The sequence below is a fragment of the Eulemur rufifrons genome, chromosome 6 (assembly GCF_041146395.1).
Source record: "Eulemur rufifrons isolate Redbay chromosome 6, OSU_ERuf_1, whole genome shotgun sequence".
NCBI classification, from domain to species: Eukaryota; Metazoa; Chordata; class Mammalia; order Primates; family Lemuridae; genus Eulemur; species Eulemur rufifrons.
Window position 1 is genome coordinate 97,901,719 of NC_090988.1, and position 24,297 is coordinate 97,926,015.

At 60.1% G+C, this 24,297-nt stretch overlaps 7 protein-coding genes across 25 annotated transcripts; 2 read left to right on the plus strand and 5 right to left on the minus strand.

Annotated features, from left to right (window-relative positions):
• The first annotated feature begins 3,748 nt into the window (after window positions 1-3,748).
• On the plus strand, window positions 3,749-6,317 carry PPP1R14B (protein phosphatase 1 regulatory inhibitor subunit 14B). The gene is made up of 4 exons (XM_069470248.1): window positions 3,749-4,351; window positions 5,468-5,551; window positions 5,852-5,884; window positions 5,975-6,317. Exons 1-4 carry the CDS (start codon window positions 4,094-4,096, stop codon window positions 6,041-6,043), a joined length of 444 nt encoding a protein of 147 aa, XP_069326349.1. The 5' UTR covers window positions 3,749-4,093; the 3' UTR covers window positions 6,044-6,317.
• A 364-nt stretch (window positions 6,318-6,681) lies between these two features.
• FKBP2 (FKBP prolyl isomerase 2) lies at window positions 6,682-9,432 on the minus strand. 9 transcript variants are annotated; one of them, XM_069470252.1, is made up of 6 exons: window positions 9,354-9,432; window positions 7,939-8,107; window positions 7,496-7,608; window positions 7,314-7,360; window positions 6,913-6,948; window positions 6,682-6,820 (listed from the first exon to the last, which is right to left on the minus strand). In XM_069470252.1, the coding sequence occupies exons 2-6, from the start codon at window positions 8,101-8,103 to the stop codon at window positions 6,759-6,761; spliced, it is 423 nt and encodes a 140-aa protein (XP_069326353.1). In that variant the 5' UTR covers window positions 8,104-8,107; window positions 9,354-9,432; the 3' UTR covers window positions 6,682-6,758. The 9 variants fall into 9 exon arrangements, with proteins under 9 accessions (XP_069326353.1, XP_069326360.1, XP_069326359.1 ...); XM_069470259.1 differs by having other exon boundaries at window positions 7,939-8,134; XM_069470258.1 differs by having other exon boundaries at window positions 7,939-8,078; window positions 9,354-9,391.
• On the minus strand, window positions 8,408-9,252 carry LOC138384646 (ESX-1 secretion-associated protein EspB). Its single transcript, XM_069470249.1, has one exon. It carries the CDS (start codon window positions 9,203-9,205, stop codon window positions 8,408-8,410), a length of 798 nt encoding a protein of 265 aa, XP_069326350.1. The 5' UTR covers window positions 9,206-9,252.
• Window positions 9,433-10,758: 1,326 nt separating the features above from the next.
• VEGFB (vascular endothelial growth factor B) lies at window positions 10,759-14,650 on the minus strand. Of its 4 annotated transcripts, none has more exons than XM_069470261.1 (7): window positions 14,335-14,650; window positions 13,734-13,776; window positions 13,219-13,415; window positions 12,939-13,012; window positions 12,708-12,743; window positions 12,271-12,405; window positions 10,759-11,664 (listed from the first exon to the last, which is right to left on the minus strand). In XM_069470261.1, exons 1-7 carry the CDS (start codon window positions 14,392-14,394, stop codon window positions 11,643-11,645), a joined length of 567 nt encoding a protein of 188 aa, XP_069326362.1. In that variant the 5' UTR covers window positions 14,395-14,650; the 3' UTR covers window positions 10,759-11,642. The 4 variants fall into 4 exon arrangements, with proteins under 4 accessions (XP_069326362.1, XP_069326361.1, XP_069326364.1 ...); XM_069470260.1 differs by having other exon boundaries at window positions 12,271-12,506; XM_069470263.1 differs by lacking the exon at window positions 10,759-11,664 and having other exon boundaries at window positions 12,300-12,405; window positions 12,884-13,012; window positions 14,335-14,504.
• A 209-nt stretch (window positions 14,651-14,859) lies between these two features.
• DNAJC4 (DnaJ heat shock protein family (Hsp40) member C4) lies at window positions 14,860-18,022 on the minus strand. Of its 5 annotated transcripts, none has more exons than XM_069470269.1 (6): window positions 17,641-18,022; window positions 16,907-17,000; window positions 16,285-16,469; window positions 16,087-16,197; window positions 15,236-15,322; window positions 14,861-15,143 (listed from the first exon to the last, which is right to left on the minus strand). In XM_069470269.1, the coding sequence occupies exons 1-6, from the start codon at window positions 17,769-17,771 to the stop codon at window positions 15,041-15,043; spliced, it is 711 nt and encodes a 236-aa protein (XP_069326370.1). In that variant the 5' UTR covers window positions 17,772-18,022; the 3' UTR covers window positions 14,861-15,040. The 5 variants fall into 5 exon arrangements, with proteins under 5 accessions (XP_069326367.1, XP_069326365.1, XP_069326370.1 ...); XM_069470268.1 differs by having other exon boundaries at window positions 14,862-15,143; window positions 16,033-16,194; XM_069470267.1 differs by having other exon boundaries at window positions 14,862-15,143; window positions 16,033-16,197.
• A 762-nt stretch (window positions 18,023-18,784) lies between these two features.
• On the minus strand, window positions 18,785-21,760 carry NUDT22 (nudix hydrolase 22). 3 transcript variants are annotated; one of them, XM_069470272.1, is made up of 6 exons: window positions 21,691-21,760; window positions 20,928-21,425; window positions 20,388-20,486; window positions 19,460-19,557; window positions 19,242-19,335; window positions 18,785-18,939 (listed from the first exon to the last, which is right to left on the minus strand). In XM_069470272.1, the coding sequence occupies exons 2-6, from the start codon at window positions 21,405-21,407 to the stop codon at window positions 18,829-18,831; spliced, it is 882 nt and encodes a 293-aa protein (XP_069326373.1). In that variant the 5' UTR covers window positions 21,408-21,425; window positions 21,691-21,760; the 3' UTR covers window positions 18,785-18,828. The 3 variants fall into 3 exon arrangements, with proteins under 3 accessions (XP_069326373.1, XP_069326371.1, XP_069326372.1); XM_069470270.1 differs by having other exon boundaries at window positions 21,704-21,753; XM_069470271.1 differs by having other exon boundaries at window positions 18,874-18,986; window positions 21,704-21,753.
• Window positions 21,761-21,930: 170 nt separating this feature from the next.
• On the plus strand, window positions 21,931-24,281 carry TRPT1 (tRNA phosphotransferase 1). 2 transcript variants are annotated; one of them, XM_069470278.1, is made up of 8 exons: window positions 21,931-21,994; window positions 22,180-22,263; window positions 22,500-22,581; window positions 23,126-23,295; window positions 23,379-23,553; window positions 23,754-23,810; window positions 23,886-23,996; window positions 24,112-24,281. In XM_069470278.1, exons 2-8 carry the CDS (start codon window positions 22,189-22,191, stop codon window positions 24,201-24,203), a joined length of 762 nt encoding a protein of 253 aa, XP_069326379.1. In that variant the 5' UTR covers window positions 21,931-21,994; window positions 22,180-22,188; the 3' UTR covers window positions 24,204-24,281. The 2 variants fall into 2 exon arrangements, with proteins under 2 accessions (XP_069326379.1, XP_069326380.1); XM_069470279.1 differs by lacking the exon at window positions 22,180-22,263.
• The last annotated feature ends 16 nt before the right edge of the window (window positions 24,282-24,297 follow it).

A 24,297-nucleotide genomic window follows, 5' to 3' on the forward strand; every position in this document is an offset into this window, starting at 1 on the left:
AATACAGAGGCAGTAGCAGCAGCAAGTTTAAAGTAGAACTCATCCAGAGGGGCCAGCCGAGTCACCTAGAAACCCAGAAAGAGATGGAGCCGGTTCTGGGGGAGGAGGGTCAGGCAAGGAGGAGCTGCCCTGCAGGCCCCTTTGCCCCAGGCTCTCAGACCCCCAGAGGGAGCCCTGCCAGGCCCTGTCCTTCCTCCAAATCCCCACCCACCATGTTGGCCACCAGCTCTAACCTAGTGAATCTCCTTGCCTTTGGTGGTGGCCCTGTGGGGTGTGATTATTATCTCCACTTGGGGCCCAGAGAGGGGAAGGGACTTGCCCAAGGTCACACAGCTCTGTAGGAGAATTTCAACCCTCCAACTTCCTGCCTCCACTCCCTGCCCTTGAGGAGACCAAAAAAAGGGGACAAGAGGTATGATCATCTGATCCTCCTCCTCTCCCACCAGGCAACAGAAACCTAGGGACCAGCAGACCTTATTAGGAGAACAGAGCCCTGCAGGGCAGAGATTGGCCTCTGCTCCCACAGACCTGGGTTCAAGTCCAGCTCATGCTAGTGGCAGAACCTAGTGCCTCTGTGCCTCAGTCACCTTGTCCAGAAGTTAGAGGTTGTCAGAGAATAAATAAGCAAATGGGTGGGAGATGCCACCCCCTCTTCAAGCAGCTGAATATCTGAGTGCATGTGGGCACATTAGGGAGGAAGGAAAAAAGGGCATAGGTCAGCTCTGGGGCAAGGGACCCTGCCAGCTTGCACCAGGGCTAGCAGAGCCTGGAGCCAGGGCCTGAGCTTAGGGGGTCCGAGGGCAGGGGTATTTCACAGAAGCATTGGGCAGCAGGCTGTTGGGAAAAAAACAGGATGGAAGCCTGTTTCCTGGGCCAGAGCCTCTTCTCCCCACCACCGTTGTGTCTCCAGAGGCCAGAGCACCCCCATTAGAGGGCTCCTTCCTTCTCACTTCCTTCCAGCCTTAGTAATGGTAATAGGGTTTCTCAGCAAGCAGTAATGGTGGAAGGAAGGCTGCTTTTCCGGCCTCTACCCTCGATTAAGGGAGCAGTCTTGGCCCATAGGACCCTCCCCAGGGCCTTTGCTTCAGGGATGCACTCTGGTGGAATGGGGGTGAGACCTGGGAGGGGTGAGGGTGGGAGGGCATAGCACAGCCCGAGGCTGGGAGGATGAGGAGCAAGCACACTCCAGTCAAGAAGGGCTCAGGCAGGAGGTCTCTGGCTGGGCACAGGCCCCAGAGCACTGAGCTCTTTCCCCCAGTCACCGGGAGATCAGGATCATCAGCTTCCCGGAAGAGGCTCAGGGCAGGTGAGTAACTTGTCCGCAGCCTCTCAGCCTACTGGGCAGGACCAGGACTTGAACCGAGTTCTTCCACTCCAAGGCTAAGGTTCTGTGCAGGGCAGCTGAGTCTTCAGGAAGGCTGCAAGTCAGCATGCCCATCTCCCCTGGCTATTCTTGGGGTGGGTGGCCATGGGAAGGGATGGAAGGAACAGGAATTTGGGTGTGCCCTGGGAGTGGAGGAGGTGGAGAGAGGAAGAGTCAGGAAGAACACCCTGTCCAGAGAACCCTCAGAGGGGTACCCTGACATTTGGACATGACTGGAGACCTTTACACCAACCCTGAGGGGAGGAGGGACAGGAAGATCTAGATCGGGGTCAGGGTCACGGCATCCTTGGAGGCAGAGCTGGGGCTGGAGGTCTTCATGGCCCGCAGGCCCCACTCCCACAGCAGTCGTTGGGCATTAGGGGCTGTTGAGTGTGAGTGTGTCTCCCCTCTAATCCGAAGACCCAAATGAGTGCTTGGATTCAGAGAGAGCTGACTTGCCCTTTGGACCTGTGTAAAGTGAACCTTCCATGAAGCCAGGCTTGGAGCAAGAGGACAGGGCTCCGGGCTCCTAGTGGAGACGGTGAGTCCTGCCTAATCGCAGAAGCAAGGATCAGCCCTTCCCTGGCCCCCAGGCTGGCTGAAGGAAGGCTAAGCCCAGAGGAGGGGCCAGAGAGGAAGGAGGCATCAGCTCACTTTACCCTCTCCTGGACTGGGCCCTGTGAGCCCACTCCTCACCAATGCTGTCAGTGACAAGCCCACCTCACCCCTCATTCCCAGCATCTGTCTTCTCTTTGATTCTTCTCCCCACTATAGGGTAAAGGAGAAGCCTAAAGTCCTGGGTTCCAGTTTGGATGCAGCACCAGATGTGCCACCCTGGGACAATCCCAACCCTTCTCTGAACCCCACCTGCTGCAGATGGCTTCTCCCACCAGCATCAAAAGAGAGGGTGTCTGTGAGAGGCTGGAAAGGAAGCACTGCCTTTCAGACCCTGAGAACCCTGTTTGGAACGTGTAAGCCTGCTGTCCGTGGAGACATCCCAGGGAGAGCTGCACAACCTTGCTGGGTGGTGTCCACAGGAGGTGGGGGGATGAGTAGAGACTTTGTGTCAGGGGTTTGAGTCACACAGCCTGGGTTCAAAATCTCAGCTCCCGTTTTATCTAGCTATTTGACTTAACTAACCTCTGTGGTGCAGTAATTGCACTTTCCACGCATTTTCCTGTTTTATCTCTACCACAACCTTCTGTAGAAATGGAGGCACGGAGGAAGCCATTGATGCTTTCTCTCAGTCATTTGTTCAATCAACCCAGCAACCTACTATGAGGCTGACATAGTTCTAGGTGCTGGGTTCAGCAAGCACCAGGTCATTTGCCCAATACACGTGGGTTTGAAGACCAGGCAGACTCAAGCCTGGGCATCAGCAGCAAACAAGGTTCACACAGGTCTCTGCCCCATGGAGCTCACAATCTAGAAGCAGGAGACAGTAAACAATGAGTGAGAAAATTTAAAGATGCAGAAAATCAAATAGAGTGAGGGAATGGGATGCACAGTCGGCTTAAGAGAGGTGGGCCAGTGTGGTGTGAAGGACAGAGGAGCTGCAGGGCGAGGATCTGTGGGAGATCCAGTGCAGTGTCCTCAAGGTGGAACCTACTGGGTGGGGGTCCCGATAAACGCTCATTACGGGCCAGCTGTTATTATCACCTTTATTATAAGGAGTCCCGGCTCCCTCACTTCCCAGATCTTTGTACACACACGAGTTGCGGGGCGCGGAGGGCCGCACCCAGTGGCGGCTAGCCCTGGGAGGGCGCCCCATCAAGTTTACGCTTCCGGGCTCCGGCTCCGCCGCGGGGGAGGGGCGGCCATGCGGGGCCGGGCCCACGAACTACATTTCCCACAATCCCGCTTCCCGCGCCATCTTGGCCAGTGGGCGGTGGCTGCCTTGGGTCTAGCCCTTCAGGCCGGCCGGCTGGCTCAGCTCACCCCCAACTCGTGGGGGGCGTGGGACCCCGCCAACTAGGGCGTCTGGGGACCCGGGCAGCTCCTGCCCGCCTTTTGCACTCCTCCATCCCCGGGAGCCTGGTCCACGTGTTGGTCCGTGCGGAGAAGCCCATTCGTCCCTTGCTGACCAAGCGCAGGAGGACCCAGACATCGGGGGCCCCTATGTGTCCTCACCAGACCCTCTCCCTACATGTAGTGTCCACTCTCCTCCATTCTCAGATGGCTCCTATTCCTGCCTCAATGAGGACAGAATGAGGAAGGGTCCAATGAGGACTAGGCTGCAGGTGGGAGCGCAAATTCTGGTACTTGGCCCTTAGAATGCCTGGGTTTGGGGCTGGAAGGTTATTTAGGGGAGTGCGGACTGCAAGACCCAAACCCCTGCGGACTAGACCCCCTCCTAGTCCTTTCTTGGGGGCGGGGTGGGGGTGAGGGGCCCGTAGCGGGGCTGGCCCTTTAAGGGGGTGTGGTCGGGGGGCGGAGGAAGAGAGCGAGACAGAGAAAGCGGCTTCGGTGGCGGCGGCTCGGGCGGCGGCCGCGGGGGACAAAGGGCGGGCGGATCGGCGGGGAGGGGGCGGGGCGCGGCCAGGCCAGGCCCGGGGGCTCCGCATGCTGCAGCTGCCCCCGGGCGCCCCCGCCGCCGCCCTCGCCGCGGAGCCGCGCGGAGCCGAGCCCCTGAGCTAACCCGAGCCAGCCGCCCGGAGCCAGCCGGCGGGCGTCCCGGAGGCGGCGGCGCAGGGAGGGGCCCGACGCGCGCACGTGGCCCCGGCGGCCGCCATGGCGGACAGCGGCCCTGCGGGGGGCGCGGCGTTGGCGGCCCCGGCCCCCGGGCCGGGCAGTGGCGGCCCAGGGCCCCGCGTGTACTTTCAGAGCCCCCCTGGGGCTGCAGGTGAGGGCCCGGGCGGTGCGGACGATGAGGGCCCAGTGAGGCGCCAAGGGAAGGTCACCGTCAAGTACGACCGCAAGGAGCTACGGAAGCGCCTCAACCTGGAGGAGTGGATTCTGGAGCAGCTCACGCGCCTCTACGACTGCCAGGTGTGTTTCCCACCCAGCGCCGACACCCTAAAATCGGTCCCGAGTCGGTCCGCCCAGTAACCCCACTGTGAGCCCTCCTGTCACCGGAGTCCATGGGCGCTCCTCTTCTGCGCGCTCCCCTCTGCACTCCCCGCCCCCAATGTATGCTCTTTCTTGTCTGACCTAAGTCACTTCTATCTTCTTCACTGCCACAGACCCTATTTCCCTCATGTCACTCCCCAAGTCAAGCTTGGTGTCCTCCAGAAGTGTCTAGGGATAGTCTGGGCCTTGGGCAGGAGGCAGGGGGCTAGCCTGGGCTGGCAATGAAAGAAGGTCTAACCTGCCTAGTGCCAGCGAGCTTAGACCTTGGTTGGAAGGCGCTAGTCTGGTTGGTGGGGGCTGTAAAGGGTCGCGGCTGTTCTAATGAGCTAGCCCGAAGTTCCACCTTAGCATGTGGGCAGGCTAGCCGGCTCTCTGGGCTCTGGTTCTCCACCCCATGACTCCCTGGTTGCTCAGATGGTGACTCAGGCCCCGGGGGGCAGGGTGGAAGAGTGGGCTTGCCCTGTGCTGCCTACCCTAGCCCAGCCCTGGAATGTAGCTGGCTCCAAATGGGGTAGCAGCCTCCCTAGGGGACGGGGTGGTGGGCACCCCCTCCCTCGCCAAAGCATGGGCTCTTTGTTTCCCCTTTACCAGGCCTGGGTCCTTCCCACTGACCCCTCACCCTTCACTTCCTCCTCACTCCCAGGAAGCTGTGACAGGTGTTTGGGGGAGGGGAGAGGGGTGTGATGAGCTGGGACAGCTGGTCTCACCGGTGCTCATCTCGCTGGTGAGATGGGGGGCCCGGATGTTGGGGAGACATATCTGCTGGGTTCCCAGCCCTGGCGGCTGTCTGGCCTTGTCTGGCACCCCGGGTGCCCACTGGCAGGGAGAGGAAGCTCCCCCCACACTGGGCAATTTGCCTTGGCACGAGCCTGATCTGTTTTCTTCCTCAGAGCAGCTGCCGTTGTCTGCTGGGCAAAGAGGGCTGGGCTCGTCCTGAGGTAGGCAGGGACCTCAAGCCAAGAGCCCCTCTCACACCCTCTCTCCCAACTCAGGCCCTTGTCTCTCCCTCCTCCCCCACCCCCACCCCCACCCCAGGAAGAGGAGATCCCAGAACTGGAGATTGATGTGGATGAGCTCCTGGACATGGAGAGTGACGATACCCGGGCTGCCAGGGTCAAAGTAAGAGAGGGGCTGAGGGGTACCTTGGTTGCAGGGCTGCCTGGAGGCACTGCCCTTGGGAAGCAAGACTCTAGAGCATGGCCTTCTTTGGTCTGAGTCAGCCAGCTCTGTGACCATGAGCCTCAGTTTCTGCCTCTGGCAAATGGGGCTAATGCTACTTGCCTAGCCATGTGGCTGTGGCATCTCCTGTGTCTTAGGGTGGCCCCAGTCCCTTGGAAGTGGGTATAGGTAAACTCTACGCTCCCTTCCTGAGAACTCACTGTACTCATCCCTCCTCTCCCTCTCCCGATGCCCCACTAGGAGCTGCTGGTTGACTGTTACAAACCCACTGAGGTAAGTGGTTCCCCCAGAGTGTGGGGTAGGGGAGCCCAGGCTCCTGTCATCTTGGGGTCTGGTCTCCCTAACATCCACCCTCCTGTCCAGGCCTTCATCTCTGGCCTGCTGGACAAGATCCGGGGCATGCAGAAGCTGAGCACACCCCAGAAGAAGTAAGGGTCCCTGACCCAGGTGAACGGTGGCTCCCACAGGACAATCGCAGCCCCCCAACCTCGTAGCAACAGCAATACCGGGGACCCTGCGGCCAGGCCTGGTGCCATGAGCAGGGCTCCTTGTGCCCCTGGCTCAGGGGCCTCTTCCCCTGCACCCTCAGTTTTCCATTTTTGGGGTTTTTTATTGTTATTAAACTGATGGGACTTTTTGTGTTTTTATATTGACTCTGCGGCGCGGGCCCTTTAATAAAGCTAGGATATGCCTTTGGTGCGGCTAACAGGCTTGGCTGGTCTCTTTTAGGGGGGACACACTGCTCTACTACTGCTGCCAGCTCAGCTTCTCCCCAGGTGACCGCAGGCCTTCCTGAGGGCCACGTAGTCATGGCGATAGCCCAGTGCTGGCTCCCAGACCAGGAGCTGGAAGAGGCTGGGGAGCTGTGGGGGATGGGAGAACAGTGTTGCTATTGGCAGGCAGGAACACTCCTCTCAGGACAAGGGCCACCATGCCATTGAGCCTAGACCCCCAAGGCTCTGCAGTCAGGAAAGGAGAAGGGGCTGAGGGGTGTGCCAAGGAAGAGGGAAAGCAGGAGCGCCGGTCTGAGTCTCAGGGCCCACAAACACACACAGGCTCATTCCTTGGGCTTTTAAGAGTTTTTTGTTTTTTTGAACAGTCTGGTCCCTGATGGGGGCCTCTCCCCTCTTGCCCCTCCCCAGTCTGGCTACAGTTCTGAACGTCGCTCGATTTTGAGCAGCTCCACCTCGAACACCAGCGTTGCACCACCTGTGGGGGAAAAGTGAAGTCAGAATGGGAACCAGGGCCACAGGGAGATGGGATGGCTGCGGGAGGTGGGGGGCAAGAAGGTATAATATTACCTGGAATCTTTGGGGGAGCTCCCCGCTCTCCATACCCTGTTGAAGATACATGAAGAAACAGTCAGCTATGGCCAGGCCCCCGTCCAGCTCAGGCAAAGCAGGGGGGCCGGGGGAGTGTGTTCTATAGGCAGCCACGCTTCTGTCCCCCTCAGCAAGAAGGCCAGAAACGGAGGTGTCATGGATATGGGAAGGTGATGCCAAAGGCCTGGTACAGGGCAGAGGGTGGGCACTACAGCCGAGTACCCCAAGGGTCTTGCCCTGTCCTCACTGGCATCGTCAGACTTGGAAGACACAGGTATTGTGATAAATGGGTGGGGTGGAGGCCAATGAGAGGCTGAAGCAGTCCTTCACCCTTCCCAATCACACCGCAGCCCCTACACACCTCAGGCAAGGACTCTTACCCAGCTCTGATGGGATCACCAGCTTCCGCTTTTCCCCCTCACACATCCTGCAGGATAACACGTGCTCAGCAAGTGGGAGCACCCAGGCTCCCTGCCCTGCCTCTGGGGCTTGCCTCCCACAGCTCACCTCCTGGACCATGGCCATGCACACCCCTCCCACCCCACCCCGGCCCCAGACTCACCCCAGCAGCCCCTGGTCCCAGCCCTTGATGACCTGGCCTGTGCCAAGGGAGAAGACAAAGGGCTGGTTCTGGGGCAGGCTGCTGTCAAACTCCGTCCCATCTTCCAGCTTCCCCTGTGGGACCATGGGAAGGCCAGTGAGGAGCAGAGGACCACCCCAATCCCCCTCAGTTGCTCTCCCCATCAAGCTGGCCCCGATGCACTGGTGGTCATAGTCCTTGAAGGGGACAGAGCCTTGGACAGCTCAAAGCATATTGTCACTGCCTGCTGATGCCCACCTGGAGAGTAGACAGTGAAAGGCAAGGTGGAAGCATGGAAACTGGCTTAGAGGAGAGGGGAATGGCCCAAGGTCACCCACCTGGTTGGTGGAGGAACCAGACTTGCAAGTCCTTTCTGGTCCCCAGGAGCCCCACCCACTTCCCAAAGCTCCACCCCCATCACTCACCGTGTAGTGCATGTGTAGAACATCCCCTTTTCTAGATTTGATGGGACAGTGGTCCACCCGTTTCTTGACCCCAATCTGCAGTTTCCGTTTGCCTTCTGCCCCTGTAGCCGTGGCCAGGGCACTCAGGCAGATGGACAGTACTGTCAGGACCCAGCTCAGCCTCATGTCTCTGCAGGCACAGACCCCGACGGACCGACTGACCGGGAGGAGGGCAGGGAAGGCATGGAACGTGGGCAGGTTCCAGGATTCCACCCCACCGTACCTTGCCTGCCCCTGGGGATTCCCTCTTCCCGGGTCACCGCCCTCTCCCCTGGGCTCCACGGCCACACTTACCAGTCCAGAGAGAAGGGGGCTTGGCCGAGGACCCCAGCAGCGGGGGTAGGGGGTCAGGGGAGGCCACAGCAGCCAGGGTCCCGCCCCTTCACTCACCCCCAGACCTTCCCTCCCTCCCGGTTCCCACCTCCCCTCTTCAGTTCCCACCCGTTCCTTTACGCAAAGTCCAGACCCTATCTGACTGCGCAGCAGTTGCCCCGACTGGGCGGCCCCACTCACGCCACACCCAGCTGCCCCCGGCCCAGGACACCCACACCTCTGCGGCCGCTGCAGGGGGTCGGCCCCGAGGCACCCACACATCCCCGCTGGGTGGCTCCGAAGAGCCCCGGTCCTCTGGAGGTACCCCCCAGCCCGGCCCTGTGCCTCCGCCCGGGGCGCCGCCCCAGCTCTGAGCCCTCGGGGGTCTCCGGGGCACCCAGACTGGCCCTGTGTCTGCCGGTCGCCGAGCCCGCTCCACCCATACCACCTCTCCGGGAGGAGTTCTTGGCCTACCGCGTCCCCAGGCCCGACCACCACGGAGGCCGCCCCCGCGTGGACGCCCGGGGCCATTACTTGGGCTTAGTTCTTCGCTCGGCTCCTTGGCCCCGCCCTTTACTGCGCGTGGTTCCGCCCCAGGCCCTGCGGCCCCGCCCCCGACTGAGCTAGACCCCTCTTCCGGAACCGTAGCCACGCCACTCACCGGCTGAGGGCCCGCCCCCAGCGCCTGCGCTCCGTCCCCTTCTGTCGCCAAACCCGAGACTCCGCCTTCCACAGGCTCCAGCTCCTCCTTCTCGAGCCAGGCACCGCCCCTCAACCCTTCTAGCCCCGCCCCCAGCCGCCGGGCTCCGCCTTCCACTGGCACCGGCTCGGCAGGCCCACCCGTCTCTGTTCCTCGTCCCGCCCCGAGTCCCAGGGCTCCGCCCCGTGCGACGTGAGAACCCTCCCCCTGCGGCATCTCCGGACAGCTCCGACCCCCACCGCCAATTTGCTCGTCACCTAACTCTCGTTGACACTCGGAGCCCCGGCCCGCTTCTGCCCGGTCTGATCCAGCCTGCCCTCTTGCACCCCGGGTCCCCCTAGCCCGGGCTGTGGCCCCCTCTCACCTCCTCGCCGCGCCCCCGGAGTCAGCCCCGGTCGTGCTGCCGCCTCTGCGCAGGCGCGTCCTCGTCGCTACCAGGCCGGGCCACGCCGCCCTCCCTCATTGGACCGTGCAAAACCCAGTGCTGCACGCCCGCTGGCGCGGCTTCTTCCCTAGCTCCGCCTTCCGTGCCGCCACGTGACCTGCGTCACTTCCGGCGGAGAGGCAGTGTGTAGCGGTGTCGTCCGAAAAGGCCGAAGGTACTTCCGGCCGAAATGACATTAAGGTCAGATGGGCGTGGATTACCGGAGGTGGTCTCGAGGCGGCATTTTCTGTCGCCCCCAGCCTCTCCCACGGCTCTCTGGCTGGCCCCTGGCCTCCTCATAGCCCACAGCCCTCAGTGACTCGCTGTGGGAAGATCCTCGGCTTCACGGAGAATCCTAGGTTTGAATTCCAGGTTTGCCACTAATTGGCTGTATCACCTTGGTAGAATTTGGTGTCCAACACGGGTTTGGTAACACCCACCCCACAGGGCCCGTGTAGGACCGAGACGATGTGCAGCGCCTGGCCCTGGCCTACAGCGGATGCTCCTGCTCGCTGCCCTCCCTGGCAGCCAGGCCTACCTCCACCTGCGACTGCGCAGCAGGACTGGAATGGTCTGCCTCCGCCCATCCCCTCGCCGGACTATTTTCTGGCCCGCCAGCTCCCACGAAACATCTGTCAGCTGAAATAATGAACCTGCAGTTGAGAGGCAGCTAAGCCTACGCTGAGGGTTAAGGAGACTGGCTACAGATCCCCAGGCCAGGTATCCCTTATGACTCTGTTTCCTCAATTGGAAAAGGAAGACAGGGTACTGGCCTCAGAATTGAGGAAGCAAGGGGGTGCACATGAAGCACTGTGCATGTCTGGCATTGCTGTCATCTGCCTCACTCTAATTGGCCCAGGGTGCGATCAGTGACATCATGGCTGAGAAAATGACTGGAAAGTACTAATACTGTCAGGAACTGTCTCTTGGGGTTTAACCTGCTCCCTCCAACCCAACACCTCAGAGAAAGCCTTCAGTAGGGTGGCGGTGTTGAGTTAGCTCTACCCCTGAATGTCCTGCCTCAGCGGGGCAAAGCATTGGTGCCAAGGTTGGCCTCTCCACCACGTCAACATTCACCCCTGGGCACTAGGCTGCAGGGAGAATGGTGGACACTGAGCTTGGGCTGGGTGGGACAAGCCAGAGGTCTCAAGCAGCAGCTGAAGAGGGGACAGCGTGAAGGAGGTGAATGCAAGGTAGACTGTTGGGCTGGGATGAGGGAACCCTGTCTCCCAAACCAAGCCTGTTGGCCACAGACGCTTGGTGCTTCCCCTTGGGAGGTAGGACTGAGGTGTGTGGCTTTAGAGTTAAGCTATCGGGAGCAAAAAGCAGCAAACACTGAAAGTGCTGCCCAGCAGGGAAAACAGGTGTTTTTTTCATTACGTGAAGAAAATCTTAAATTTCTCTGGAGCCCAAGGTCCCCAACCACAGCAGTCATGTGTTCCCTCCATGTGCACATGTGGAAAAAGGCTCAGAGAGACAGGGGCAATGACAACCAAGGTCACCCAGCTTATATGAGTCCCACGTCAAGTGCACTGGCCTAGGAGGCCGTCCCCTTCCAGCAAGGAACCCTTGTGATGAGCAGGCACAGGCCCCCTGCATTGCCTGGGCCCTCCCTGCCCCCAGTGCCCAGCAAAAACAGCATGAGACTGATGAGTCCAGGATTCTGGATGCCTGGGCTCTGCGTTGGGCCTTGGGCCTCACTTCCTCTATCTGCATGAGGGATTAAGACGAGCTCTGGGTCTCGAAGGTGGTGATGCCCAAACCAGCCAGCCTGGACAGTGACAAATAATGACACAGGCAGGGACATCTCCTTTCATGTCTTTTATCAGGGTTGGGGGGGGGTCACAGTTCTTGTACCAAAGCCCAAATCCCGTTATTTGCAGAGGTTTGAGGTCTTCTTAGTGAGGGGAGGGAGGAGCTAGTTGTAAGCTGTTCACTTGTACAGAATGGTTAAAAACTGAGACAGTACCCCATTCTCCCCTAAGCTGGGATATGAGCCCTCTTGCTGCCTCCAAGTCTCCTCCTCCAACTCTGCCTACCCTGTTAGATGACAGCCTCGGGGAGACAAGGGATGGCAGGGGAGCCCTCTGAAAGGCCCAGGTCCTGGAGCAGCTTCTGCCTGGGCTGAGATCTTGGGGGCTGGACTATTCTCACCAGGCTCCCCTCTCTTCCCCCACTGGGGTGTGGCGTATGAGGCAGGTGGCCCCGCTGAGTCTAAAAAGCAATGTGTCACCTTCGCAGCTTCCGGCACCTGAGGAGAGGAAGGAGTCTGTTCGTGCTGGTTGGAGCTAGGCCCGGTTTCTCTTGCTTTACTCCCTCCTTAGCTCTGTGAGCCCCGTTCTCTCCTGATGCTCCTAGGAAGCCCCCACTGGCCTGGCCTCACCACGGGATGCAGGGGTAGCAAGAAGCACCACAGACAAGGGTTCCACTATGCCCCCTCACCTCTCAGAGCTCATAAGGTAGAGCAAATGTCTACCACAGGGGTAGACATTTCCTTTGCAAATTGGAAAAGCTGTCTCCCTCTGTTCTATTCCAGGCAGATGTCACTTCCTCCAGAGATCTCTGACCTCTCAAAGATGAGGTCAGATGCCCCTCCCCACAGTCCTGGACATCCTCTGCTGGCACCACCTCCCTTCTTGTCCAACTCTGTGTTAGAATGTGAGCCTTGTTCCTGCTGAGCCCAGTGCCAGCAGACGCTTGGTAAATATTTGTCCAACACATTCAACAGCTTCCTCTTCTCTGGCCCTCCTCCCACCGGCAGGCTCACCCTGGACGTGCTCCAGGACAGGGCCTTCATGCCTTCCCAAACAAATGATTCATGCCTTCCCAAACAAATGCCATCCCGTAGACTGCTCACCTGCAGGTGTCTGGGTTGAGCTCTAAGCCCCGCCCCTGGCAACGGAGGTAGCTGCGGCGTCGGCAGCGGCAGCGGCAGGTCCGGGGGTCAGGGCGCTGGCGGCGCTGGGTGCAGCGTGGGCAGAGGGGCCTGGGGCTGGAGTGGGATGGGTGATGTCAGCTGGGGAGGGTGCTCCGGGGACAGGGTCCCAGCCCGGAACAGAACGGGGCTGGGGACGGTGGTGGGGAGTGGCAGCCCTAGGAGGAGAAGCAACATGTCTGGGGTGGGAAAGAAGAGTCTTCCAGGAGCTGGGGTCATGGCAGAGCACACAGACTTGGGGAGCAGAAGAAAAAGGGAAAGAGACAGGTGAGAGGAGGAGGAGGAGGGGAGGGGACAACAACTTCCTGACTCACTCGTACACCCCCTGTTCCCTCCTCAGCTGGAGTCGAGAGACTCACCTGTCTGGCTTCACAGCACTGTCTTTTTTTTTTGGTCTGAAAAATAAGAGACAGACAGCGACAAAGGGGAGGAGGATCAGGAAATCCAAGCATCCTACTCTCTTGCCCCAGAGCTGAGGCCTACCCCCTGGCTCTATTCTTAAAAACCTGGTCCCCACTGCAGTGAACCACCATACCCGACACCCCCCAGGCTTGGACTCTGCGAGCTCAGAAGTTGGGCCTGGCTGGCACCTGCATTCACATTGGCTGTGTTCTTCCAGGGACATCTCCCCCAGCTGACTGCTCGGGTACCGGATCATGAGGATCTGTGCTCAGGAGAATGAGGAGAAAGAGAGTGAGGGAGAGAGAGAGAGAGAAAGAGGACGCTCCAAGGCTGGAGGAAGAGAAGCTTACCCAACAGCCAGGACCCTGGCCACTGACCCCTCAGCCTCCTGTGCCTCAGTCTCTGGGCTGGCCCAGCCCCCAGAGTGCCAACATGCATCCCAGCCTGTGGCTCCACCTGCCCCAGTACCTGCATCCGGACCTGGTGCTGCCCAGTGGGCACACACTCCAGGCCATCGTCAGGGCAGCAGCCACCGCAGCGCTGCACAGTCACACAGCTGGGCACCAGTTGTTTGGCCACAGTGCCCATAAGTTCCACAGTCAGGGGCACCACCACCTCCCGTGGCTGACAGGTAGCACGAGCATACACGTCTATCCATGATACCACTAGGGGCAGATGGGAAAGGGTTAAGTCCACACTGGGTCTCCCGCAGCTGCTCCCAGCAGCTGTCCTCCCCAGGCCCCTCCACTAAGCCCTCCTGCATCTCCCTTCCACCCTCCCAACCTGGCTTCCCCTGTCCTGTTTATCCAGAACCCAGTAGCCCCACTGCCTCAATTTCCTCCTCTGTAAAATGGGCAGAATAATAGTTTCCTCTTATGGGAGAGTTGTATTTACACAAGATGATGGAACAAGGAGCCTGGAATCGGGGCACGTGGCAAACCCTCTTAGTGCTGACTAGTGCCAAGTTACTGTGTAACCATTACCTTTCTTCTGGTGGCCAGGGGCATCAGGCTGGGAGAGAGGGGCCTGTGGGAGAGAAGAGACCTGAACCCAAGGTGCACTCCAGGAGGGGCTAGCCCTGTCGCTGTCCCCAGGGCTCTGCCCTCATATCGGGAGGCTTCACCACCTCTCTGACATCTTTCCAGATTGCTCTGTTCCTGGGCCACTGCTCTAGCTTTACCAGTCCTCTCCCGGGCACCTGAGACCTGCCCTGGCCCAAGACCCGACAGACGTGCTCTGCTGGCGGTATCAAATCTCCAAGCCTCGGGGCCCAGCTTGTTCTGGGGGCTGCAGGTCAGGAGAGGGCACAATGGGCGCCGAACCAGGTCCTGCGGGCACTGAGGCAGCTCCGCCCCTGGCGGCGCCCAGAGGACGGGGTGGGGCGGAGGAGTGGCCCCGGAGCTGGGCTGGCGGGCCGGCGGGGAGGGGCACCTCCCAGGGGATGCCGGGGCCGGGCCCCCGAGGTACTTGCATTGGAGGCCAGACCCCGCGGATCCCCTATGCCGACGGCGCTCAACGCCTCCCTATTTCCGCCAACCTTGAGAGAGGGCACCGCGGGAGGGCGGGATGTCGGGACTCACGTACCTGGGCGGGGGCCAGCTGCAGGAGCGCGGCGAGCAGCAGGCGGCGGAGCAGGGGCCTCATGGTGCCCGCAAGGGCAGCGCGCCGGGGCCGCCGGCATCGCCCTAGCCCGGCGGCGCGGGGGGCGGCGGCAGCCAGAGCCCCATGGCACGGGCCCGGGCGCGGCGGGCGGGGGCCGGGCGCGGGGGGCGGCTCCTCCGCGGCCCCCTCCCGAGCCCTGGGCGCAGGCAGCGCAGCGCAGCGCAGCGGCGGCGGCCGGAGGAGCCAGGCGGGCGGGCGGCCGGTGGCGGCGGGCGGCAGCGGGGGCGGCGGGGACGGCGGGGACGGCGGGGGGCCGGGCCCGGGCTGGCGGGCGGACGGCTCATGTGACCCAGACACGCGCTCCCCACCGGGCCGTGGGGCGGGGGCGGGGCGGCGGAGGGGGGGCGAGGCCGCCGGCGGGGCCCGCCCCTCCACACACCCCCCTCCCGTCACTGCGGGGGAAAGGGGACGCACCGCCCAGGGGGCCGGGCTCCCAGGTCGCCGCTGCAAGAACCCGGAGGTCGGGGCGCAGCCCCAAGGCGAGGCCAGAGCGAGGGGCGCTGGGCCTGAAGGAGGGAGCCGGACATGAGCTCTGAAAATCACTTTATTGCACTCGTTTTGGGGAGTGGGGAGTCCTGGGAAGGAAGCAAGGAAGGAGCACAGAGCAGGCCCCACCCAGGTGAGCTCCTCAGGGGCTGGTGCCCGGGGTCACAATCCCAGGGCCTTGGAGAGGCCCGGGTGGTGGCGGCTGCTTCTGCAGTTGCTCCTTCTGGAGCCTGGCTCTGTTGGCCCTGGAGGAGAGAGACCCTGGGAGGTTGGGACAGGGATCCCAGAGGGTGGTGCCCGGACAGGGAGCAGGGGCCAGAATGGAGCAGGGACAGACCTTGCCTGAGCCCGAGTGTCATTGTAGATGGCTGTGATGATCCGATCCTTCTCATCCATAAAGCTACGGTGTATCTGTTCCAACTTCCTGCAAGGGGGTCACAGTTAACCCTGGGACTCCAGTCCCTCCTGTCCCTCAAGTCCTATCCCACCCCACCCCACTCTAGGGTCTCACAGCTTTACATCTGTGGGGACCTCAGCCCAACCCTGCCTGGGATAGGTGGGGACACAGAGTGGCCTGGCTTGTCCAGGGCCCAGTGGCACCCCAAGTCCCTGGCTGTCCTGCCGAAGGTGGTGACAGCAGCTGTGAACATGGCAGTGCTCCTCCCAGGAGACTAGAAAGGGTTGTACCTACATCTAACTCTATCTCTGAACTAGGCAGCTGCTAGCGGTGGGCACTGGCCTTTAGGTATCTTTGCTGTAGAAAATCCACTTCACGGATGGGGTGAGAGAGTGGTGGGGAGACTGCCAAATGAATGAGGACGGTTGCTAGAGAGGCCCAGTTCCAACACATTTGCTTCTTGTACATGATTTTGGTTGGCTGCAGCCTTCTCTGGCAGCCAGCAGCAAAGATTTACATTCAAATGATGAAAAACTGAAAATGACAACATTAGCCCTTCATGCGGTGCTGCCTTTGCCGAGTAATGGGAGGCTCCAGAGACTGATTTCATGCAGGTTTTAGCCTGAGAAACACAAGAGTGCAGGCCATAGAGTGCTGTGGATGGATGGCGGACCAAACTGGGATTCACCCACCCTCCTGCCCTAGGCCCATCACCCCAAGGGAGGACAGGGATACACCTGAAGGCGACATAATGCAGGCCCATGCCTGCCAGCATGAACAGGAGACAATACCCCACCACTCGTTGGTTGAGTTTATGTTGCTGCTGCCTCGATTCAGGCCCCTGCGGCCTCACGCCATGAAACTGGGCCCAGTATTGTGCGTTGGGGGCTGCCCAGGAGCTGCTAGGAGGCAGAGGAAGGGATGGTGTGGGGATAAGCCTCCTCAGGAGACCTGGGGCTGGGAACAAGCTGGGGGCAGGACTACTGTACCTGTGTGTTTGGTGGGCAGACTTGGGGTGGGCTGTGTTTCCTCGAGACTTCGGGGGGCTGGCTGAGCAGAGCTGGTGGTCATAGCTGCGGCGGCTCTGCTCATGGCTGAGCACATGGTATGCCTCGCTCAGCTCCACAAAGCGGCTGTGGAGGGTCGGGTTCCCAGGGTCCCGGTCAGGGTGCAGCTGGGGTAGAGCAGGACTCCCCTTATCTCCCTTTCCCAGGACCCGTCCACCAATAAGGGCTCCAATCATTCCCAGAGGCCCTGCCTGGCCAGTGACTCTCACTCTCAGGCCTGCCCACCCCTCCAGAAGGCCAGAGATCAGAAAGCACAGACCTTTGCCCCCTCCTCACCTGTCAGCCCCCTGCTCTCATCATATGCCCTGGCCCAGAGTCCTCAAGAGCAGGCAGGTCAAGAAAACCAAGCCCAGCCCAGCAGACAGGACCCCTGGCTCCTGCCCCCAGCCTTTCCTCCCACCTGGCCAGACCCCTGCCCCTTGAGTGCCTCCCACTCCCTACGCAGGATGAAGGGATGTGGCACCAGCCAGAGTCACAAGTCTACTCCTGGGAACTTGGGCTCATATTTCCTCTTCCCCTCTATCCATCTTAGGGGCACTGGTACCTCTTTGGACTTGGTGAAAAAAGCTCGTTTAACTTCTTCAGTGCTGGCACCAGGATGCACCCCCAGCAGTTCATAATAATTACTGGGGCTGGACCTGTGGAGAGAGTCCCAAACCTGTAGGGGCTGAGGGAACCCAGAGGATATCCCTGCCCTGCCCCTCCCAGCCTCCTTGGACCACACCCTTCAATTTAGCCACCAGAAGCTGAGGGCTAAGACAGGTCCCAGGACAGATCTGCAGATAGCTCCTGTCTTTTGCAGTGTTTCAGGCATAGTGCAGATCAGTCCCTCTCAAAGTGTAGTCCTCAGATCCCTAGCATCAGAAACACCTGAAAAACTTGTTCAAAAAAACAGATTCCTGAGCCCCACCCGCCTCATTCCTCTAGTTCAGAATCTCCAGAGCAAGGCCCAGGAAACTGCATTTTTGTACCCCCCCCCCCGCTCCCCCCCACGTGAGTTACGCACAGTGATGCTTGACAACCACTAGAGTTGTGGAAAGAGCATTGCGTTTGACCTGGGCTCAAATTCCTGATCTGCCACTTAAATCGCTGTATGATCTTGGGGGTGGTCTCTTTACCTCTGATTCTCAGTGTCCTCAGCAGTTAAGGTGAAGGTTACCTGAGACAAGGCTGTAAGGCACCGGACACAGAGTAGAGACCACAACGGTCTCAGTATATAGGGGAGTCCGCAACAGAAACCACTGAACCACTGGGCCCGCTCCCCGCAGCCCAACTCACCGCTGCCCGGCGGCCTCTCCGAGGAGCCGAGTGGGAGGGTTGCGGGGCCACAGACGGCATAGGCGCAGGGGCAGCAGGGGTGGCATGGTGGTGGGCGGGCAGCTGGAGAAAGGAGGCCACCACGAGTGCATTGGGACCAGGGTGGGGCCAGACTTCAGGTACCCCGAGGGCAGAGGGAAGGGGCTTGGCTCCGTTTTCTTGCGAAGGAAGATTGAAGCAGGCCCGGGGCGGCCCTCTTGCTCAGGAGCAGACCCTCGTGTCCTGGACTCGCCCCCGCCTCTGACTGGGGCGACTGGGGCCCTTCCCCGCACTGGCCTCGGTATCTGAACAACCGGTCCAGGACGCTGCGACCCCCATACCAGCCTAGGGAGGCTGGGGACGGGCGAAGGAGGAGCCACAACTAAGCCCCGCCCCCGTCGCGCTCATGGACGCCATTTCCGGCGCCTAGCCAGGCCCCGCCTCCGCACCCTCATTGGCTTAGGCGCCATGGCCACGCCCAATGGGCGGGAATGCGCTGCGACCCCCGCCCCCGTGCGGCTATTGGCTTTTGACGCCTCAGACCCACCCACCGAAGTCGAGGCCTGCGGCCTTGCGGACCTGCGCGGGCGCCCACCTGGGAAGCGGCCGAACATAGCCTAGCCGTCAGGGAGACTGTCGGCCCAGCTGCCATCCCTCCGTTCATTGGACGTGGCTGTTGCTCCGCTCTGCAGCGAGGCCCATTTCACAGAGGTGCTTCCACCCCATAGTGGTACTGGAGCCTGGCAACAGCCTTCCCAAGTTGGGGTGCAGTGGCGTCCTCATAGTTCACTGCAACCTCCAACTCCCAGGCTCAAGCGATCGCCCTTCCGCAGCCTCCTGAGTGGCTGGGACTACAGGCTTGTTTCATCACGCCCTAATTTTTGTTTTTCATTTTTTTTGTAGAGACAGGATCTCGCTATGTTTCTCAAGCTGGTCTCCAGCTCCTGGGCTCAAGGGATCCTCCAGCCTCCAAAGTGCTAGGATTACAGGCGTGAGCCACAGCGCCCTGTGTGTGTGTGGGGGGGGGAGTTCATGTCACTTGTCCTGTCTGTCTTACACACCTAGGGCTCTCCCAGCACTCCCTCTGTCTCACGAAATAGCAGATGCCAACAGAATCAAAGAATAAAGTCTTTTATTGTCTTCAGAGCATTAGTGGTAGGGCTGGGGACCCTAGGGCCACTCAGGTTGGACCTCCGTGGACCAGTTGTAGAGGAGGATAGCGCCTTTGGCGGAGGGGCAGAGCTCAGCCCACATCTCAGTCTCCTGCAATCTCTGCACATTCTGTGGGTAGACAATGAGACCCAGAGATCCAGCCTTTATCACATTTCCTGTGGATACACAGAATTCCTGATTCTCAGAGCCCTCTGCACTGCACTATCCCTAGGGAGACATGCTGAGTGGCTGAACAGGCCTGGACCTTTCCCTTGGGCTGAGGGCAAATCTGTGACTCTGGAGGAAACTATGAGAGACTGGGGAGTCCCCTGTCCAACTCAGCCACTTCCTCCCCCAAAACATGCATCACCAGGACTCTTTGTGGAGCCCAACCCTGGCGTCCAAGCAAGATGCAGTTTGCCTCCCCGCACCTGTGTCTCCACAAAGAGGATTCCTGTAGACTCATGGGCCTCGGGTCCCCCGCTCAGGTAGTGCTTCCTCACCTGCTCAGAAGTCAGGCTGCACCTGGACAAGAACATGAGGGGGGCTTGATGGGTGACCAGCCCCTGTAGGGACCCTGTGGAGCCCCAGCTGCCTCAGCCACCCACCTCCCCAAGACGCAGGATCACGTGCCCCAGAGCCCACTCACTGGACGTAGAACTCGGCACTGGCTCGGCCGGCACTGGTCTCATTGCGTGCGATGCCCAACAGCAGGGGCTGGCTCAGGGTGAGCAGTGGCAGGTTCACCTGGGCCAGAGGGTCCCACTTGTCAGTGCCCACTGCCCACATCTCTGACCCTCTCAATGGAAAATAGCCTGTTGACCTTGTACATCATTTTACAGTTTTTTTTTTTTTTTTTTGAGACAGAGTCTTGCTCTTTTGCCCTGGCTAGAGTGCCCTGGCGTCAGCCTAGCTCACAGCAACCTCAAACTCCTGGGCTTATGCAATCCTTCTGCCTCAGCCTCCCGAGTAGTTGGGAACCACAGGCATGTGCCAACATGCCCGGCTGATTTTTTTCTATATATATTTTTAGTTGTCCAGATCATTTCTTTCAATTTTTAGTAGAGTCGGGGGTCTCGCTCTTGCTCAGGCTGGTCTCAAACTCCTGACCTTAGCAATCCGCCTTGGCCTCCCAGAGTGCTAGGATTACAGGTGTAAGCCACCATGCCTGGCCACATTTTACAGTTGTAGGTCAAGCGCCCAGCACCACAGAATGTCAGATCTTAGAAATATTCATTTTGCAGATGAGAAAGTTGAAACTGGAGAGATTGAACAAGTTACCCAGGGTCGCCCAAGTAAAGTCAGTTTAGTAACTGGGACTTTTACTCCTTTTTCAACAAACTTGGGGAACAGGCAAGACATTTATGATTGTCTCCATTGTATAGACGAAGAATCTGAGGCATAGGGCATTGAGGGCTAGAATTCCCTTCCTAGTGTGCCTAGCTGCAAAGCCAAGCTCTTCCGTAATGCCAGCCAGATGCCTGCAGACCCTCCTGCCAGCCCAGACCTGTGGAATTCTGGCAAGTTCTATTCCCTCCCTTCATGCCCACAACTCTGTCTAGGTCACTCTCACTCACCTCATCACAGATCTCCCGCAGGACACTGGAGAAGAGTTCACGTACCACCAATTCCCCAGGGAAGTCCTTGTGCTGGGGGCTGTCACCAGGGCACAGGGCCTGCAAGAGGTCAGGCTCAGCCCCTGCTCCCCACCTTCTCCTGCCTTGCGTTCCCCCATACTTGCTGGCTCTGAGGACGTGGCATGGGCATGGTGTAAATCTTGGTGATACCCTAACCCAGGCCTTTCTTTTCCAAGTGAACAACCAGAGGTCCAGCTAGGAAGGGGTCACATGGGGCATTGGGGGTGGGATGGGATATCTTCTTCCTCCGCCCACCTCCCCCCCCATCTCCCATCCCCCACCCTGTGTTTCCTAGCTTCCCACGGGCCTGGGGCAGGGGTCAGTGGGGAGGCTGCAGGGCTGCCCTGAACAAACTTTCAGAGAAACACCAGGCCAATTTTCCCCTTAAGGGATGAGGAAACCACAGCTGGGAGGGCTGAGAGACAAAGCTCCCTGAGCTGTCTGGGTCTTTGTGCCTTTGTCCCCAGCCCGGCACCTCACCTGAGGCTCAGGGTGCCCACCAGGCACGTCCACCAGCCCAGGGGCCTCAGCCACCTGCCGAGAGCGGCGCAGGAAGACAAGGAAGTCATCCGCAGTGGCCAGTGCAGCGCCTACCCCCAGTGGGTCTGCTAGATAGGCTTGCCTGTCACCCCAATCAGTGGCCCCCTGCTGTCGCAGCCAGGCAGCTGAGCTGGCCCAGTTGGTGCCCAGGAAGTCTCTGTAGGAAGTAAGGCCCAGGCGCAGGAGCAGCTGTGGCTTCTGAGAGCCAATGGGCACCAGGGTGGCTGAGTGCAGGCGGAACTTGGGGGCGTTGAAGAGCCAGGGTTGGGCCTGTAGCCGGGTCTCCCAGATGGCAGTGATGGCCTTGTCCCCACCTGGTAGTGGGCGACGGTCGTAGGCTGGGCTCAGCTCGGCCTGTACCTGCTCCTGGGGCAGCCCCCCCGGAGGGCACTGCAGCAGCAGGGACACCTCAGGGTCCATGGTCTGGACAGGGCAGCTCTGGGGGAGGACACAGCCAGGCCTGTCAGCCAGGGGGGCCACAGTCACCCCTGGGCGAGCAGCTGGCTCCCTCTGTCACAGATCTTCTGAGGGTACCCTCAAGCCTTCTACATCCCCCTGACCACTCTTTGGGCAGTAGCGTGTCCTATCATACCCGCAAGAGCCCCGAGTCCCGCTGGGTACCCGGGACTCCTGTTGCTAGAAATCCCAGAGATCCCGGGTTCCACCCCCAAATGCCCATGTGCCCCACACCCAGGGGTCCTGCCTCCAACTCGTACGCGCTGGGAACCCCCTCCCAGGGTCCGGAAGCTCCCGCCTCCAGCAGGCACTGCCGCTCGCCGGCCCCGTCCCGCAGGCTCCGCCCCATTCCCGAAGCGGAAGTGCCCGCCCCCTCCTTCCGCGGCTTCTCATTGGCCCGGCTGGGTCGGTGAGCCTGCTCGTGGGTCCCGCCCCTGACGCTTCCGCCCAGTCTTGCTGCGCGCCTGGGCGGGCCTTGCGCATCACACCGGCGAGCCTGGAGCGCAGGAGCTCGGCTTTCCTGGGCTCCGTGGCTGACAGTGTGACCTTGGGCAAGTGTTGCCAGCTGGGCCTTAGTCTCCCTATCTGCACCAGGGATGTGGGGGTGGGGAGCGAATTTAGTTAGCTGTGTATCCGCCTCCCGGCTCTCTCATCCTGAGGCTTTGTGGCTTTCTAGGCAAGGTGGGAACATGGGATGGTCCTTAAAGGAGTCCCCACACGGTAGTGCTCCCCACAGGTCTTGGCCATGAACTCCTCTGGAGAAGGGAGGCAGGAAGCAGCAGGGCCCAGGGGCAGAAGGGCTCACAGACCCCGGGAACAGGTGTGTCCCTCCTCACCCCTCCCACCCCTATGGTGGGAGGACGGGGGAGGGGGACTCTGAGCCCAGGCTTCCCGGGAAAGATTGGTGGGGTGGGGGTGGAGGGCTGAAGGTAATATTATTTGGGGAGATCACTAGGACTCTTCCCTCTGGTCTCCCTTGGCTGTCAGTCTCAGGTTTGGTGTGGACAGCAGGATAGGGTCACCATGGAGACCATGGCCATCTCTGGGCTTTTTCAGGACCGAGATGTGCAGCTGTCCAAGGCTCTGTCCTATGCCCTGCGACATGGGGCCTTGAAGCTGGGACTTCCTATGGGGACCGGTAAGTGAGGGTCTTAGAGACTGGGTGGGAAGTGGTTTGCACCCGGGGAGCAATGTGAGCCTGTCTGTGACCTCTCCCCCATGGTTTCCACCACTGCCCCGTGAGGAAGGCACAAAGGGCACATGCTCCCCATGCACAGAGAAGACCTAGGCCCAGAGCCCTGTATCATGTCCATGGCAGACTGGGAGAGGAGCCTCTGTCTGGGCCAGGCCTGGTGATGCCCCCTCTAGCCAAGTGGCTCCATAACACTTATCCCAATGGTGTGCACTGGTGGGTATTGGCATCTGATGTTATTGAGTGTCCGGTCTAGGCCAGGTGCTGTGCTAAACACTTTATCTTTGTGCCCTTCATGAGGCGGGTCCGTTTTCCACATAAGTTGAAAACACTGAGGCCCAGAAAGGAGAGACTTTCTAAAGGTCACAAAGATGAATGCCATGTGATCCCCAAGCTGAGGCTTTGTTGTTCCAGTTGCCCGTGGCTCTCCCTGTTAACCCTGGCCCAGGCCACAGCAAAGTTGTCTTCTGAACACCCTGTCTGCCCACAGATGGCTTCGTGCCTGTGGGTGCCCTCCTGCAGCTGCCCCAGTTCCGCAGCTTCTCAGCTGAAGATGTGCAGCGTGTGGTGGACACCAATGGGAAGCAGCGGTTTGCCCTGCAGCCGGGGGATCCCAGTACAGGCCCTCTCATCCGAGCCAATCAGGGACACTCTCTGCAGGTGGGAGGTGAGGGGACAAGTGGGAGAGCCAGATGGGACCCCTGCCTATATGAAGGAGGTCTCACTGCTGCCCGTTCAACCAGGTACCTGAGTTGGAGCTGATGCCTCTGGAGACGCCGCAGGCCCTGCCCCTGATGCTAGTCCATGGTACATTTTGGAAGCACTGGCCATCCATCCTGCTACAGGGCTTGTCCTGCCGGGGAAGGACGCACATCCACCTGGCCCCAGGACTGCCTGGGGACCCTGGTGTCATAAGTGGTCAGTACCTCCCTGCCAGCTACTCCCATCCACAGTGCCCTCCCAAGTCCCTTCCAAAGGTCAGAGCCTCCCTTGTCTGAGGTCCCCCTATGCCCTGCATGGAGCAGCACCCCCTGCCTCCCAGCCCAGGATCCCAGCCTGCCCAGGTTTGCTGACTGCCTCTCAGGTGCCCCAGGCTCCAGCCTCAGTTGTCTCTGCAGGCATACGGCCAAACTGTGAAATAGCTGTGTTCATCAATGGACCCCGGGCCCTGGCAGGTGAGTCTGGACACAGCAGGGACTGCCCTAGGCCTTCACGGAGGGCATGAGTCACATCTCTACCTCTGTCAGCAGATGGAATACCTTTCTTCCGCTCTGCCAATGGGGTGATCCTGACTCCAGGGAATGCTGATGGCTTCCTTCTTCCCAAGTACTTCAAAGAGGCCTTGCAGCTCTGCCCCACCCGTGAGAACCGCCCCCCACCCTCATTTTTTGTGCCCAAAGCCTGTGCCCTTCTGCCTTAACTTCTTTCTCAGCCTCCAGGCCCAGGCTGACTTAGGTCTCCCTTTCTGTCTCTCAGGAAAGCCCCTCTCCTTGGCTGGTGATAAAGAGACAGAGGATCAGAGTGGCCCCAAGCAGAGCCCCAGAGGAAAGAGGATGATCCAACAATAAAATATTAATTTATAAAAGAGAAATTTTAAAAAGTAACAAGAGAGAAACTCGTTTGAAACCATGATTCATCATCCGGTAGCTACATCTGGTCTTC

What these genes read in the sequence shown, in the direction of transcription:
- PPP1R14B (XM_069470248.1), top strand. Translation starts at nt 4,094, where the DNA reads ATGGCGGACAGCGGCCCTGCGGGGGGCGCGGCGTTGGCGGCCCCGGCC. An exon ending in CGCGCCTCTACGACTGCCAG is followed by an intron (nt 4,352 to 5,467) that starts GTGTGTTTCCCA and finishes CCCCCACCCCAG; the next exon opens with GAAGAGGAGATCCCAGAACT. An exon ending in ACTGTTACAAACCCACTGAG is followed by an intron (nt 5,885 to 5,974) that starts GTAAGTGGTTCC and finishes CCTCCTGTCCAG; the next exon opens with GCCTTCATCTCTGGCCTGCT.
- FKBP2 (XM_069470252.1), bottom strand. Translation starts at nt 8,103, where the DNA reads ATGAGGCTGAGCTGGGTCCTGACAGTACTGTCCATCTGCCTGAGTGCC. An exon ending in GGTGATCCCATCAGAGCTGG is followed by an intron (nt 6,949 to 7,313) that starts GTAAGAGTCCTT and finishes TATCTTCAACAG; the next exon opens with GGTATGGAGAGCGGGGAGCT. An exon ending in AGCTCCCCCAAAGATTCCAG is followed by an intron (nt 6,821 to 6,912) that starts GTAATATTATAC and finishes TTTCCCCCACAG; the next exon opens with GTGGTGCAACGCTGGTGTTC.
- LOC138384646 (XM_069470249.1), bottom strand. Translation starts at nt 9,205, where the DNA reads ATGCCGCAGGGGGAGGGTTCTCACGTCGCACGGGGCGGAGCCCTGGGA.
- VEGFB (XM_069470260.1), bottom strand. Translation starts at nt 14,394, where the DNA reads ATGAGGCCCCTGCTCCGCCGCCTGCTGCTCGCCGCGCTCCTGCAGCTG. An exon ending in CCCTGGCCACCAGAAGAAAG is followed by an intron (nt 13,416 to 13,733) that starts GTAATGGTTACA and finishes ATCTGCCCCTAG; the next exon opens with TGGTATCATGGATAGACGTG. An exon ending in AGTGCTGTGAAGCCAGACAG is followed by an intron (nt 12,507 to 12,707) that starts GTGAGTCTCTCG and finishes TTCTCCTCCTAG; the next exon opens with GGCTGCCACTCCCCACCACC.
- DNAJC4 (XM_069470264.1), bottom strand. Translation starts at nt 17,771, where the DNA reads ATGCACTCGTGGTGGCCTCCTTTCTCCAGCTGCCCGCCCACCACCATG. An exon ending in GGAGAGGCCGCCGGGCAGCG is followed by an intron (nt 17,001 to 17,640) that starts GTGAGTTGGGCT and finishes CTCTCTCCACAG; the next exon opens with GTCCAGCCCCAGTAATTATT. An exon ending in TTTTCACCAAGTCCAAAGAG is followed by an intron (nt 16,470 to 16,906) that starts GTACCAGTGCCC and finishes GCTCTACCCCAG; the next exon opens with CTGCACCCTGACCGGGACCC.
- NUDT22 (XM_069470272.1), bottom strand. Translation starts at nt 21,407, where the DNA reads ATGGACCCTGAGGTGTCCCTGCTGCTGCAGTGCCCTCCGGGGGGGCTG. An exon ending in TGCGGGAGATCTGTGATGAG is followed by an intron (nt 19,558 to 20,387) that starts GTGAGTGAGAGT and finishes CCTCTGGCCCAG; the next exon opens with GTGAACCTGCCACTGCTCAC. An exon ending in AGTGCCGAGTTCTACGTCCA is followed by an intron (nt 19,336 to 19,459) that starts GTGAGTGGGCTC and finishes GTTCTTGTCCAG; the next exon opens with GTGCAGCCTGACTTCTGAGC.
- TRPT1 (XM_069470278.1), top strand. Translation starts at nt 22,189, where the DNA reads ATGAACTCCTCTGGAGAAGGGAGGCAGGAAGCAGCAGGGCCCAGGGGC. An exon ending in CTCACAGACCCCGGGAACAG is followed by an intron (nt 22,264 to 22,499) that starts GTGTGTCCCTCC and finishes GGGCTTTTTCAG; the next exon opens with GACCGAGATGTGCAGCTGTC. An exon ending in ATCAGGGACACTCTCTGCAG is followed by an intron (nt 23,296 to 23,378) that starts GTGGGAGGTGAG and finishes CCGTTCAACCAG; the next exon opens with GTACCTGAGTTGGAGCTGAT.